The 13,609-nt window shown below is 36.7% G+C and overlaps 8 protein-coding genes across 8 annotated transcripts; 4 read left to right on the top strand and 4 right to left on the bottom strand.

Moving 5' to 3' along the window:
* Nucleotides 1-54: 54 nt before the first annotated feature.
* B0P05DRAFT_528623 (cytochrome c/c1 heme-lyase) lies at nt 55-1,403 on the top strand. The gene is made up of 5 exons (XM_051576663.1): nt 55-582; nt 623-705; nt 756-1,039; nt 1,089-1,191; nt 1,238-1,403. Exons 1-3 carry the CDS (start codon nt 83-85, stop codon nt 959-961), a joined length of 789 nt encoding a protein of 262 aa, XP_051438162.1. The 5' UTR covers nt 55-82; the 3' UTR covers nt 962-1,039; nt 1,089-1,191; nt 1,238-1,403.
* Nucleotides 1,404-2,206: 803 nt separating this feature from the next.
* On the top strand, nt 2,207-3,073 carry B0P05DRAFT_463954 (Aspartate/glutamate/uridylate kinase; the record flags this gene model as incomplete). The annotated part of the gene is made up of 1 exon (XM_051574193.1): nt 2,207-3,073. The coding sequence occupies one exon, from the start codon at nt 2,207-2,209 to the stop codon at nt 3,071-3,073; it is 867 nt and encodes a 288-aa protein (XP_051438161.1).
* A 30-nt stretch (nt 3,074-3,103) lies between these two features.
* On the bottom strand, nt 3,104-4,149 carry B0P05DRAFT_528619 (uncharacterized protein). Its single transcript, XM_051576662.1, has 3 exons — nt 3,984-4,149; nt 3,871-3,935; nt 3,104-3,815 (listed from the first exon to the last, which is right to left on the bottom strand). The coding sequence occupies exons 1-3, from the start codon at nt 4,120-4,122 to the stop codon at nt 3,321-3,323; spliced, it is 699 nt and encodes a 232-aa protein (XP_051438160.1). The 5' UTR covers nt 4,123-4,149; the 3' UTR covers nt 3,104-3,320.
* A 350-nt stretch (nt 4,150-4,499) lies between these two features.
* B0P05DRAFT_627652 (kinase-like domain-containing protein) lies at nt 4,500-7,275 on the top strand (the record flags this gene model as incomplete). The annotated part of the gene is made up of 6 exons (XM_051583477.1): nt 4,500-4,599; nt 4,665-5,181; nt 5,244-5,387; nt 5,426-6,430; nt 6,476-6,620; nt 6,668-7,275. Exons 1-6 carry the CDS (start codon nt 4,565-4,567, stop codon nt 7,273-7,275), a joined length of 2,454 nt encoding a protein of 817 aa, XP_051438159.1. The 5' UTR covers nt 4,500-4,564.
* A 475-nt stretch (nt 7,276-7,750) lies between these two features.
* On the bottom strand, nt 7,751-8,813 carry B0P05DRAFT_528600 (YhhN-like protein). Its single transcript, XM_051576661.1, has 2 exons — nt 8,598-8,813; nt 7,751-8,548 (listed from the first exon to the last, which is right to left on the bottom strand). Exons 1-2 carry the CDS (start codon nt 8,752-8,754, stop codon nt 8,100-8,102), a joined length of 606 nt encoding a protein of 201 aa, XP_051438157.1. The 5' UTR covers nt 8,755-8,813; the 3' UTR covers nt 7,751-8,099.
* On the top strand, nt 7,774-8,076 carry B0P05DRAFT_584183 (uncharacterized protein; the record flags this gene model as incomplete). Its single annotated transcript, XM_051582325.1, has 1 exon — nt 7,774-8,076. The coding sequence occupies one exon, from the start codon at nt 7,774-7,776 to the stop codon at nt 8,074-8,076; it is 303 nt and encodes a 100-aa protein (XP_051438158.1).
* A 419-nt stretch (nt 8,814-9,232) lies between the features above and the next one.
* B0P05DRAFT_528596 (pyruvate kinase) lies at nt 9,233-11,332 on the bottom strand. Its single transcript, XM_051576660.1, has 11 exons — nt 11,199-11,332; nt 11,059-11,150; nt 10,970-11,012; nt 10,846-10,928; nt 10,413-10,802; nt 10,312-10,386; nt 10,175-10,266; nt 10,081-10,108; nt 9,502-10,033; nt 9,422-9,446; nt 9,233-9,359 (listed from the first exon to the last, which is right to left on the bottom strand). The coding sequence occupies exons 1-11, from the start codon at nt 11,308-11,310 to the stop codon at nt 9,260-9,262; spliced, it is 1,572 nt and encodes a 523-aa protein (XP_051438156.1). The 5' UTR covers nt 11,311-11,332; the 3' UTR covers nt 9,233-9,259.
* Nucleotides 11,333-11,742: 410 nt separating this feature from the next.
* B0P05DRAFT_634743 (uncharacterized protein) lies at nt 11,743-13,603 on the bottom strand (the record flags this gene model as incomplete). Its single annotated transcript, XM_051583560.1, has 4 exons — nt 11,743-11,938; nt 11,995-12,491; nt 12,546-12,872; nt 13,208-13,603. 4 exons carry the CDS (start codon nt 13,601-13,603, stop codon nt 11,743-11,745), a joined length of 1,416 nt encoding a protein of 471 aa, XP_051438155.1.
* Nucleotides 13,604-13,609: the final 6 nt, after the last annotated feature.

Here is a 13,609-nt window from a genome sequence, read left to right as displayed (position 1 = left end):
AAAAATTGATCCTCCGCATAAAAAAAAAAGCCTCTCTCCCCCTCCCTCCCCCCTAGCTTTCTTTCTTTCACTTACATTAATAATGCAGTCCGCAGACAAGTGTCCAGTAGACCACTCACAGTTTAAAAAAGAAGAACCAAAATGTCCAGTAGACCATCAACCTAAAGAAGAATCCAAGTGTCCAGTAGACCATTCTTCTTATAAACATTTTATCCCTCCTACTCAAGAACCTCAGTCTTGTCCTGTTGACCCTTCTGCTTACAAACACTTTATGCCAGCCAAAGAAGGCTGTGATTCTGGTGCTATTGACAGTAGTAACAATATGCCCAAAGTGTCACAACAATCACCTCAACCTGATCAAAAAATGCCATTGGGTTTAGAACGAGAAATATCAACCATTCCTCGAGCTAACTCAGAAGATAAGTTATGGATCTATCCTTCTGAGCAAATGTTCTTTAATGCCATGAAGAGAAAGAATTGGTCTCCTGATGAAAAAGACATGGCTGTTGTAGTGCCTATTCATAATGCAGTGAATGAGATGGCATGGCAAAAGATTCTTGAATGGGAAAAAATGCATCAAACGTAAGTAGACAGAACGAATTCCTGATATTAAAATAACTAGTGAATGCAATCAACCCATGTTGGAAAAGTTTGAAGGTCGACCCAAAGATATTACACCCAAAGCTAGAATTCGATCTTGGTTTGGGTAAGTTATATGTGTGTCATTTCAACTTGAAACGCTGACAGTTATAAAAGTTATACACTGCCTTTTGATCGTCATGATTGGGTTGTGGATCGATGTGGACAGAAAATCACTTATGTGATTGATTTTTATAGTGGAAAACAAGATCCAAATAAGCCCATGTCACTCAGTTTTTATTTGGATGTACGTCCTGCTGTTTCTCCAGCTGGTTTGTGGGATAGATTGAAAATGTCATTCAAAAAGGGACAATTTGTATAATAAATAGTTACTATTTAACAACAGCATTCATCTGCATCATTACAACAACAACAACACCATACACAAAATGCAGTTAAACTGATATGAGGATGAGTTTTATAGCCTATTTTTTTTTGTTTATACTTACATGCCTGCGCAACAACTACAATCACAGCAACCATCTCTTCGATAGACACCATAGGGTTGCTGCACAACGACCGGTTGACCCATTTGCATCGGTGGATAGTAACCTAGAGATATGTAAATATGCATTTCATCACCAAAGAATCATCTTACCGCCCGCTTGTGTAGCCATCACTGGCGTATAAGGAGATGGTCCATAAGGCGTTGAAGTCATAGGCACCATTGCTGGTGAAGCATACATAGGTGTTGTAGTATAAGCAGGATTAGGTGGTATTGACATAAGTTGAGAATAACAAAGAAAAAAAAAAAGAGAAAGACCTTTTTTATTGTTTGTTTATACTTTTTCTCGACTTTGAATAGCTTATTTTGGCAACCCATGATCAATGACGAACATAGACTTCCGTGAACAAGATCAAACATTACTATGAATCCATCATTTAAACAAGGAATTCTAGATTACGCCATTTGACATCTAAAAAAAGAACATAACATTCTAAATGTACATGGTGAATGCATTGATTAAAAAAATATATCTTTATTTATGTTTTTACACAGTTCTTTTTAATACGATAGGCTTCTAATCTAGGCTTTAATTTACTCAAGTCGTCTGAATAAGCTGGACAAGAGTCAATATGTTGAAGTACATCAGACACTAATCGATCTAACAAGAGTGACTTATATTCCATAGAGTCAAACGAAAGTGAAGAAAGACTAGAGGGACTAGAGAGAGGAGGGTGTTTGATAGCCATGGATCTTGTAAACAACAAGTCTCTTCCACACGTAATCCCTAGTTGAATATCTACAGGTCTTTTCATTGAAGCAGCTTCTGTTATCTTTCGAGAAAAATGAAGAAATTGATGTGATGTGTCCAGCGTGGGTTGAAATGGTTGACTTTCTTCATTGTCTAATTCAAAAATATCTCGATTGGAAAGCATATCTAAACAAAAGAAGGAAAGAAAGAAAGAAGAAAGACTTGCACGCATATTTATTTATTGAAAATGCATTTATCGACGTCATGAGCCTTGTTTTGGCTTTTCTTTCATTTGTTCTTGCCCTGAAAATGTTTGTATTTTATTAGAATTCAGGGACAATTTCCCTCTTCTCTTTTATAGATATATAGATATGATTGTGATAGTTAAGCTTGGAGGAGCAGCTATTACAAACAAGAAAGGCGTGTGTGAATTCGCACCAAAACAAGATTTAGCCATCTTATTGGGTCAGATAGCCACTGCTTATCAAACCCTAAAAACAAAGGGCCATCAACTTGTGCTTGTTCATGGTGCAGGAAGTTTTGGACACCCACAAGCCACACAATATCAACTAAAGACAGGTTGGTCAAATACTGGCCCAAGTCCTGACTTTATTAAAGGGTATGCTCACATCCGTGCGTGTTTACAACAACTCAACAGTGCCATGACCTCAGAACTGGAAGCACGTCATGTACCTGTATTGTCCATGTCACCTATAGACTACATCGTCACTGATGACTGCGAACATACACCAGCAGACAAGTTTAGATCAATGGCAGATCGAGTCAAGGAATACCTTCGATTAGGGTTTGTACCCATGCTCCATGGGGATGCTGTACTAGACATGGTGCGTGGATGTACCATTCTTTCAGGCGATGTCATCATGTATCAACTCACAAAACTAGTCTCTGATGTATCTCGTTGTGTGTTTGTGACAGATGTGGCAGGTATTTATCAACATGATCCCAAGTTGATTCGTCCTGAACAAGGCAAGAATGAACTATTACCTCATGTCATTGTGAAGCATCAAGATCATCATGTTATTACAGACGTCACTGTAGCCGATGTAACAGGCGGCATGCAAGGCAAAGTAGCATGGGCAAAGAAAATTGTAACTGAATTTGCAGAGAGAAAGGTAGATGCTGTGATATGTCAATCAGGAAAGACAGAAGCATGGACCATGATGACATTGGCATATCCTCAACAAGGAGCTCAAATGACATTATTTACGTTTGAATGAGTAAATAAAACAATTATATTGTTACTTGTGCCAGGAAAGAGCATGATGCAAAAGATGACCACATCATAATGCTTCAAAGAGTTTGTTTATTATTATAACAAAAGATAGTTTTGAACCAGCTTTTTGCTTGGTTGGTTTTTGTAAGTCTCTAATAAGCGTTCTGTTGCTAATTCATGCAACGCTTTAGCATGGTCAACTTGATCTGTTAATTTGCTTGCGCACTATGTTTCATTAGCATAAGACAACACTAGTTTCTTGATCTTACCAACTGTAGGCCATAAAGTGCTCTGACGTGATCTGGACATAATTCCAACACTTTGCAGTAATGCTTTAGAGCCAAAGGCAATTGATTCAAAGTATAGAGTACTTCAGCATATTTTAGATAAAAGATATGGTTGGAAGGCTGCAACAGAATCAATTCCTCACAACAATAACTGGCTTGATCATACATATGCTTTGATAAATAAGTATCGCATAACTCAAGCCATCCTTCGTGATCATCATAATAAGTATCTAAATACTTTGTCAATGCTTCAATCATTTCGTTTTCCTTATTTCTTGCTTTTAAAAGAGCAATTTGGCGTTTAGATGCTAACATGTTGGTATCGTCTTGTTGAAGAATGGTATCGTATACTTCTTGTGCTTCGTCTAGTTTTCCTTGTGCTTCATATCGCATACCTAATAAGCGACGGAATCGAAGTGACTTTTCTGTAAACCGTTCTTTAAGTTTATCAATACAGAGCTACAAATAATATTAGAAACTACATATGTATTTATATATATATATATCTATTTACATTCGCAAGATCAAAGTCTTGAACGTCAAGAGCAGCTATAGCTATTTGTTCATAAAAGGGCCATACTATAGACAGAGAATAAGAGACAAGATGAAACTATAACCTTGTTTTACCTTGATCACCTAGTTTTGAAGTATAGCCGTCTTTGATAAGTCTAGCACCAAGACTGGCTACTCTTTCGGAAGAGCGTTCTTTTGTTAAGCGAAAATGTTGAAGTTCTTCAACTGCCTCAGTATAGTTGAACTTGACCATAAAGGATGTTTTTCTTCAAAAAAAAAAGAGTGAAAATCAAATTCGCGTTCTTTAAACCAGTTTCAGTCACACAAGATAGGGCAAAGACAAGCAAGCCTTAAATTCATTCTCTTTTATCTTATGAATCACAATTATTTCATCTATTTTAAGCCCTGAATAAGACAGAGGGAGCAATGCAGCTACTCTCCCCTGAATATATGTGTTTAAGATAAATTCCATAATTAAAATAGACAGTGTTTGACACTATAAAGCTATTTATCAACAATAAAACAAGTGTCTCTTTGTAGCATCTTACACTAAAATAGTGATTTCAATCTCCTCCAAAACTTGATTATAAAACTTTTTTTTTCTTTCTCTCTTTCGTTTTTCCCTCTCTCTTTTTTTCTACAAAGAACAACTTTATGAATTATATTGAAACAGGCAAGTTGTTATTTCTTGTTGAATGAATCTAATTCAAATGATAGACCATTATTCTCGGTAAACTATACCAAGCTTGTCTTTATTCACCTCTAATAATAATAATAATAATAATAATAATCTAGGACCAGTATTCAAGATGATATGCCTATTTTATTAAGATCATCTACATCTTCTTCTTCAGAACCATCTACTCCACAGCCACAAGAATCACCTTGTTCTAGTCCTTGTAAACAAACGATTGATTATGACTACAAGATTGATAAGCAAGAAGATGATCATATTACACAAACTACTCAGAAATTTGACTTGTTTGACATTAGCAGTAATACTCGACATCGGACATCACTTGTGTCTATCAATGCACCACCCATATACACTATTTCCAGATACTTGCCTCAGAACCAAGCTATCATTACAACGCAAGATAATTGGCGTATCAGTTTATCAAACCATATCGCTAATCTTATGTTTTCTGGCGTGACTAAAAAAGAAGACACTCATTCTTTTATTGGCAAGCTTATCTTAGATTATATCGATATCAATCATCGCCCTATTCTTTTAAACAAAATTGTAAAGAGAAGAGAAGATTTACCTCGTCAGACCAGTACAAATGGCAATGTATTGATATGTGGGGATGCTGTAAGTATGAATAATGGGCTTTTTTATATTTTCTAATTTATGTGTATGTGTATGTCTATAAGATACCTATCCTAAAGCAAGATGGAACTCGGTCCTTGGCTTCTCTTTGGCTTAAAGAAAAGAAAAGTGAAAATGGATCCTCTATTTTTATTTGGATTTTTGAAGAAGTATTTCAAAGTTCCATTAAGATTCGCTTGGATAATCAAGTAAGTGTGTTGTCGTCATACAGACTAACATTCAAAAGAATATTATCCAATCATTTGATAGCAGTGAACATGTCATTCAAGAATTACTCGGCTATTCTTTTGCAGAGCTGATTCATCAACCTATTCAGCAATTCATACCTTATTTTGATGCAGCACACAAATTCTTTGGTTGTCGCACAAAGCTAAACGCAAAATTTCCTGCTATGCTAAACCATATTCAACCCAACATGATTCGTGTTACATCCATGCCAACTCTTTCCAGTCTTGTGATTGTCGATCGCTACAGTGGCATGATTCAATCTTGCGATTCTACTACGTTTAGTAAACACTTGTTTGGCTATGAACAACTATCACATATGTTCTTATCCAAATTGTTGCCTTCGTTTCCAACACTCATGGCATGTCTTGAAAGAGACCAGCTATTACAACATGATTTTGTCTTGAACCATTCTGTCTGTAGAGATGTCTTAAAAAATGCCACTAAACAAGACACAATCACAGCTTTGCATCGAGATGGGACTCTGTTTGAGATTGAAATCCAAATTGAATTATCGTCTGATAACCACAAATTATGTGCCGTCTGGATAACGTTTGACCGAGACACAGTCCTTCAACGACATGGACATGTCTTATATCAAGGAAGTAGTAAAAAACAAGAAGGTTCTGAATATGAAGCCACCATGCCAAATGTGATTCGATCCAAATCTATTAATTTACCTACATTTCAAGCTGCTCAAAAGAAAGCAACTCGTATGATTGTGCCTACTTTACATACACCTACACTCTTACAACAACAACAACAACAGCAACAACAACAAGAACCACAGACACCAGCCAACAAGATTAGTCGTTTCTCTCGTCCTTCTTTCTCAAGGCATTCCACACATGGACTTATTTCAAAGACATCTCTGTGGCCTCAGTTAGGTGAATATTCTGCTCAAACACAAAAAATCTCGATTCATGATTATGAAATTTTGGATGAACTCGGTCAAGGTGCTTATGGTTTTGTTAAACTGGCTTATTTGAAATCAGATCCTGAAAAGGTAAATTGGCTTGTTTGATAAGCATACACTGATTCATGGATTTAGAAACGGGTGGTCATCAAATACGTGATTAAGTCTCGTATTCTTGTCGATTGTTGGACTCGCGATCGTAAACTTGGACTTATTCCAGCTGAAATTCATGTGTTACATACACTTCGTAAAATTCCACATATCAATTGCAGTGAAATGCGTAAGTTGATTGTTTGATTTGAAGTGATGACTAACACCAATCTTTAGTGGACTATTTTGAAGACGATGATAATTATTATGTGGTCATGGACCTTTATGGTGCAGGCATGGACTTGTTTGATTATATTGAATACAAGGAAGGCGGAATGACAGAATCCGAAATACGCACTATTTTTCGACAAGTCATTGCTGCCGTCAGTCATTTACACAGTCATCGGATTGTACATAGAGATATCAAAGATGAAAATGTGATTTTGGACTTGAAGGGCGGTGTTCGTTTGATCGACTTTGGTAGTGCAGCTTATGTAAAAGAAGGCAAACAATATGAGACCTTTGTAGGTACATTGGACTATGCAGCACCAGAGATCTTGAATGGAAAGACCTATACTGGGCCACCACAAGATATTTGGGCTTGTGGCACATTGCTGTATACACTTATTTACCGAGAAAACCCATTCTATAACATTGATGAAATCATGCAACGCGAATTAAGAATACCCTTTATTTTATCAGAAGGTACATATTCAAAAATACGATATGCAACTCATATTTTAATAGAATCTGTGGACCTTATACGTAAAATGTTGGATCGAGATGTTGAGAGTCGATTGACTGTAGAGCAAGTATTGGCACATCCTTGGTTCCAAATGAATTAGATTTAATATACCCTCTTTTCTGTTGATAAGATATCTTGTACATATGATCAAATAAATATTTCTCTCTCTTTTTTTTCTGGAACCCAGCTCATGATGCGTGACAAAAGCAGATCCAAACTAAATATGAGGGGAGGGGGAGGGGAAATATATTCTACTTTTACTGCATATTTGTTATGCTTAATCATAAGCCTAAAAGGAAATTGCTCAACAAGGATCGTCATTACTACCCATGTAGGTTGGTTTAATACAAGTCTTCTTCTTCTTCAACATAAGGCTTTCTTGTAGCAGATTTGAATTGATAGATTCATACTTGATTAGTTATAGATAAAGATGCGCAAAGAATCCTACTGTATGTTTAACGTTTGCATGTCAATTAGGGAGAAAATAAAGGAGAAGTGGGACACATTTACTTTATGTGCACTACGCCGCTCTTCACTCTTTGAAAGCGTATAAATAGTCGTATGAAATCCCCGCCAACAAAGATAGATCTTTATCAAAATGCAAATCAAGTTTGTTACTATTGCTTCCATTGTTTGTCTCGCTACCTTTGCCAATGCTGCTCCTAGTCAAGCAGTTCAAGGTGACTCTATTACTTTGACAAACTATGCTGCTGATAGCATTGCTTTGGATTCAAATGAAGCACTCAGTCCTAACACTGCAGGCTCCGAAGAAGAAAAATTTAACAAGATTGTAGAGGAAATCAAGAAAGATCCTGGCGTTCAAAACATTCTTGACTTTTTGGTTCAAACAGTGGCTGCCTTACTCGATAAATCAAACAAGGACCAAGCACTTGTCAACTAGAGAAAAAAAATGCATGTATTTATTCAGGATTTTGCAATAAGAAATTGAGCAGAATAATACGTGATCATCACTATGTATTCAAATATGTTTCTTGTTGATTTTTCAATAAACTTGTCATAGCCCAAAGTAGCATCAGAAATAAAAAACAAGGTTGCACCTAATGTTAATTGTGCATCGTTGCTCAAGAAAGCAAAATAAACCATAAAAACAATGGTAATAATATAGATGAAGACAGCGAAAAGCATAGGGTATCCTCCTTGCTCAAAAATTCTTGTGTAAAGAGCGGAATAATAGAGCGAACCAATGAACAATAAAGCTATCTTAAGACCATAATGACTTTGAGTTCTTCGTGTATGGTAAAAGAAATAGATATAAGATAAATGGGCACAAAGAAAAGAAGCCAGACCAAGCAAGAACATATCTTCTCCTTCAAACATTAGGCATATATCGCCTAGAAGAGAAAAGAATAGACCTAGTATTTTCATCGAGTATATATATATGTATCAAACGAAGATCTTTACCTATCTGTTTGAATGTGTTCTTCTTGTCTGATTCAACAGAGACGCCAATAATAAGACATGTTGTAGCAGGTTTTAAAATATACTTGAGCAGTACATTATTAATATAGATCATATAAAAATAAGAGAAGGAAGCAATCAATGTAAGTTTTTCATACATGTTACTGAAATGAGTAGAGAAAGGACCGAAATTTCTCAAGGCTATTATTTAAGTACCAGGCACACCTTTTTCTCAGAAAAAAAAAACTCGCAGAATGCAAAGAAATTTCGCTGGCTATTTTAGAGTCTTCTTTCACATGCATTTAATAAACCACAAGTTTTTGTGTTGTAAAGTGGCCAATCGGTAAAGACATCTTTAATCGATAAACTATTCTTTCTCTGTTGTATTTTATATATAATGCTTACAACTATTTACTCTTTCTGAAGACAGCATGACCATAGTTTGGTAATTGAATTGTACTCTGATCATCTTATATTGAAAACGAAAAGCAGCAATAAAAAACCAAACATGAGTGAATAAAGCTGCTATACAAGTGAATTCTATATACAGATCTCACTTGAACATGTTTATGTCAATAACTCAAGATAAATAGAGCAAGATGCTTTTTTTTTCCAAACAAAATGTAAATTGAAAGAACTTTTCTTAAAAACAATGTCATAGTCGTTTATTGAGCAGGAGAATAAATAACACGAAGTGTGTTGGTATTACCCAATCCTCCTTTCCAACCTTGAACAGCAACAACAGGTTGACCACTTTTAAGCAAACTATTCGCATGGCAGTTAGACTCTGTCAAATAAAATAAAATAAAATAAAATAAAATACGTACCCATATTTCATTGCTTGTTCCAATCCTAAAAAGAAATGTGTCAATGACTAGGACATCGAAGTATTAAACATAAAACTTACCCCATCTGATTCTAGTATCAACATCTTCTTGCCAAGGTGCATTTTCAGCAGGACTCAAGTGAGAAGCATGAGCCGATGCAGATAAACGAGTAGCAGCAGCAGAAGAAGCCTTAGGGTAATGGAAGGGGAAACAACCTCTGTAAAAATGAACTTGTCGAGCAGTTTGTGGATTACGTGTGACAACAACAATGGGTGCTTGAGGTCTATATTTCGAAATCAATTGGGCAGAGCTACCAGAGGTAGTCAAGACAATAATGCAACCTGCATCTTGCTCATGAGCAGCAGCAACAGCAGCACATGCGACTGTTTCTGTTGTTTCTGTAGGCAAAGTAGTCAATGAACGAAGCTCGTTAAAGATGGCAGGGTAACACATGGATGCCTCAGCAAGTCTACAGATTTCATGCATGGTTTTGACAGCGTCAACAGGGTAGTTTCCTTTAGCTGTTTCACCAGAAAGCATAACACAGTCGGCACCATCCAGTACAGCATTGGCCACATCGGATACTTCGGCACGAGTGGGTCTGGGGTGGTACTACATAAAGTAAGGTTTCATATTCCAAAAAAAAAAGAAGCACTTACTGTCATAGACTCGAGCATTTGTGTTGCACTGTACATGTCATTGGTCAAAACGGAATTTTTGGGGGAAAAACTGTTTGTTTGTTTGTTTACTTACCAAATTACAGGCTTACCAGCCAAGTTGCACTTAGTTATCATCATCTTTTGAGCAATAAACACGCGTTCAAGAGGGATTTCAATACCCATATCCTAAGACTGAAATGAATATTGCCTTGTCTTTCCATATGTACTTACGCCACGAGCAACCATCACACCATCTGTCTCTTTAAGAATATCATCAAAGTTCTCTACACCTTGATGGTTTTCTATCTTTGAGATAACCTTAATATGTTTACCATCTTCCCCAAAACTCGGCGGATATCCTTTACGTCTTGACCGCGACGCACAAAGGAGGCAAAGATAACATCTACTTTTTGCTCAACGCCGAATCTTAAATCAGCTTTATCTTTGTCAGACAAAGCAGGTAAATCAACATCGGTATTAGGTAAGTTGACACCTTTATGAGAAGACAGTTTGCCGTTATTTTTGGCAACAACTTCAAGTGAGTCTTCATTGACCTCGAGTACTTCAAAAGAGAGAACACCGTCATCAATATAGATGGTCTTGCCTACTTTAATCACTTTAGGCAGGTTCTTGTAGTCAATATAGAGGATCTTTTCATCCGAGCATTCTGCATATTGTTCATCCACAGAAAACGTCATTTTGTGACCAGTATGGATGGATACCTAAGTTGTGTGAGCTTTTTGTTTTTCTTGAAATAAATCTTACTTCAGCATTATCCTTCATGTTACCCGTACGGATTTCAGGTCCTTTATTATCAAGAGCAATAGCCACAGGGCGGCCAGGATAAACTAAAAACAAGTTAGAAGAATATATGAGCAATACCACTTACGTTCAGCACTTTTACGCGTATTATCAATAACAGATTTATGGTACTGTATAAAAAGTGTTAAGTAGCTATATAGGTCTCAGATACTTTACTTCATGTGTGCCATGAGAAAAATTCATACGAACAACATTCAATCCTGCATTTCTAAGTCGAGTGATCATTTCAACACTGTTTGTCTTAGGACCTTGAAAAAGAATCAGTCAAAATAAACTGATTTAAACAACTGCCTTACCAATAGTGCCAATGATACTAGTCTTACGTCCAGCTGTGGGTTCGACATCAACATTCATATTCGCAATCCATTGAATATTGGATGTGGCTTCAGAATTAATGATAGGTGACATTTTGATATAAGGATAAAGTAAAGAGAAAAAAGAAAGAAAGAGAGAAAAAAATAGACTTTTTATACCAACAGTTATGATGTGGGGTTTACGTCCATATTAAAGTTACGTTGATGATATATCAACTAATAGTACGATGGATTTAATCTGTTATTTTTTGTTACACGATACTTCAATTACATGATATTTTCGGGTTTTGATTTTTACGTAAGTTGTACTAAAAAAAGGCTTTCTTTGTTTTAAAAATAAATGCATAATAAGAACCGTTTAGTCATTACTCGTCATTATATACTAACAAAGAAAGAAAAGCAAGGCTAATAAGAATAGTCTGAGGTCTACAAAAAGTAATGCGTGATATATGGCAAAGATAACTTTGAATTATGCAAGATTATCAAATGTCAAATCAAATATGTAATCGTTTATCATGAATAAAGACTACAAACGGCTGGTATTTTGAAGGGAGTGTTTGATTTGGCGGGAAACATGCAATGAGGTGGCTTCAATAGCAACCATAGGGTTAACACAAAGAGCGGTTGGGAGCAAAGAACTATCAGCGACATATAAATGCTTTACTTCCCAGGTTTCGCCTGTAGACTTTGTTGCAGATGTCTTGGGGTTGACCCCCATTCGGCTAATGTAGAACGAAATGGATGAGAATTCAATTACCAAAGAGAACAATTGACCTACCAAGAGCTCATATGATGGCCTGCAGCAATGGGTACTGAAATAGGCTTAATACCAGCCTTATGGATTGACTTGAGCCACTCGATAAACCGTGGGTTAGTGACTGAGCTTGACTCGTCTTCTTCAAAGATAAAAGGCTCTACATCTGGTTGAAGGCTATAGAGCTCATGTGCACCAGCAGCAACAAACATCTTCATGTTAGCCTCAATACCCACCAAAAGGGACTTTGCGTCATGCTTTCCAAGCTTATAGTCAAACAGAGGTATGTCACTCTTGGAATCATGAATGATTTTACCAACAGAATCTTTATCTCTAATTATGATAATGGTAAGCATGGACGATTTATGTTTCAGCATCAGTTCCTTGTGTTGAGCAGACCCATACCATGGCACTCGAAGTGAAAGGGCTCCTGGAAGCATGGTACAGTCTTCAATTTTGGCACCATAGTAATCGCCTTTCCAGTTTTCAGGTAAATGAGAAATACAGCTACCCAAATTTCCCTCTGATTATTGCTTAATTGTTTCATCAAAATAAGCAAGGCAGTGAGTAGCTACTTGTAAGCGAAGGTGTCTGCCAATATCTGAGTTCAAGAGTCCACTCGACTTGAGCAAGGTGGGAGTACGCATTGCACGACAAGCAGCAACCACATGCTTGGCAGAAATGAATGTCTTTTCTTGAGAGCCATGGGCCTGACACTCTACACCAATGGCTTTCTTGTTTTCAATCATGAAAATGGTAACTATTATTCTGTACAAGAAACGAGCACCATGATGATGAGCATCTTTGAGCCAAATATTGAGAATACTGTTTTTGACACTTGATTTGAAGCCAAAAGAACATCGAATGCAATAATGTGCTTTGCCTTCTGTGTTCAAATGAAGCTTATCAAATTAGTATCCTAAGGCACTAAAAGAAAAAAGGGGAAGATGTTAACACAAAACAAATGATACTTTTTGATACTTACTCGCAACCTTCCTTCAATTTTCGACTGGCTTTATTATCAACGTAATGTTGACTAGCTCCAGTTCTCTTAAACACTCGATCCAGGTCCTGACTAAACTAAATTATCGGGGATTAATCAATATCAGGGCAAATTGTCTTGTTACTTACTTGAGGAGACATAAAATGGGACAGCCCTTGTCTTGCCCAATCTTCACGAATATAGTGTTGAGGATAAAGAAGAATCAGACATGTGTCGATCGTACATATGTCTTACCTTCAAACTAACAGAGTAATTGATTGCAGTTCTATCACCAAAAGTGCCACCTGAGAATGAATCAATATTGTTCTTAACAGAGGAATAAATGGCTCCTGTATCATACATATTTTGGAATCCCCTAAATTCACCTTGGGCTAGCTCACTTTGATGATGATATGTTCCTTTCTCGATCACCGATACTGAATATCCAGCAGTGGCTAATTCAGCAGTGGCTAATTCAGCAGTGGCTAATTCAGCAGCAGCAACTCCTCCTCCAGCACCACTTCCAACAATCACAACGTCAAATGACAATTTACCAGTCGTGGCTTCTTCAGTTGTCATCATAGACAATCTTTCATGTTCAACAAGTGCGTAACTAGGATGTTCTTCAAAAAACTTGCTTTCACTCTTCATAGCCAA

Source organism: Gilbertella persicaria (assembly GCF_025201335.1).
Source record: "Gilbertella persicaria strain CBS 190.32 chromosome Unknown B0P05scaffold_6, whole genome shotgun sequence".
Classification (NCBI taxonomy): domain Eukaryota; kingdom Fungi; phylum Mucoromycota; class Mucoromycetes; order Mucorales; family Choanephoraceae; genus Gilbertella; species Gilbertella persicaria.
The sequence above is the reverse complement of the archived record's forward strand: the minus strand, read 5'-3'. Positions and strand labels throughout refer to the sequence as shown.

What these genes read in the sequence shown, in the direction of transcription:
- B0P05DRAFT_528623 (XM_051576663.1), top strand. Translation starts at nt 83, where the DNA reads ATGCAGTCCGCAGACAAGTGTCCAGTAGACCACTCACAGTTTAAAAAA. An exon ending in TGGGAAAAAATGCATCAAAC is followed by an intron (nt 583 to 622) that starts GTAAGTAGACAG and finishes TAAAATAACTAG; the next exon opens with TGAATGCAATCAACCCATGT. An exon ending in TAGAATTCGATCTTGGTTTG is followed by an intron (nt 706 to 755) that starts GGTAAGTTATAT and finishes ACAGTTATAAAA; the next exon opens with GTTATACACTGCCTTTTGAT.
- B0P05DRAFT_528619 (XM_051576662.1), bottom strand. Translation starts at nt 4,122, where the DNA reads ATGGTCAAGTTCAACTATACTGAGGCAGTTGAAGAACTTCAACATTTT. An exon ending in TTCAAAACTAGGTGATCAAG is followed by an intron (nt 3,936 to 3,983) that starts GTAAAACAAGGT and finishes CTCTGTCTATAG; the next exon opens with TATGGCCCTTTTATGAACAA. An exon ending in AAGACTTTGATCTTGCGAAT is followed by an intron (nt 3,816 to 3,870) that starts GTAAATAGATAT and finishes TATTATTTGTAG; the next exon opens with CTCTGTATTGATAAACTTAA.
- B0P05DRAFT_528600 (XM_051576661.1), bottom strand. Translation starts at nt 8,754, where the DNA reads ATGTATGAAAAACTTACATTGATTGCTTCCTTCTCTTATTTTTATATG. An exon ending in GAACACATTCAAACAGATAG is followed by an intron (nt 8,549 to 8,597) that starts GTAAAGATCTTC and finishes TGAAAATACTAG; the next exon opens with GTCTATTCTTTTCTCTTCTA.
- B0P05DRAFT_528596 (XM_051576660.1), bottom strand. Translation starts at nt 11,310, where the DNA reads ATGTCACCTATCATTAATTCTGAAGCCACATCCAATATTCAATGGATT. An exon ending in TAGTATCATTGGCACTATTG is followed by an intron (nt 11,151 to 11,198) that starts GTAAGGCAGTTG and finishes TTCTTTTTCAAG; the next exon opens with GTCCTAAGACAAACAGTGTT. An exon ending in AAATGCTCGAGTCTATGACA is followed by an intron (nt 10,034 to 10,080) that starts GTAAGTGCTTCT and finishes TACTTTATGTAG; the next exon opens with TACCACCCCAGACCCACTCG.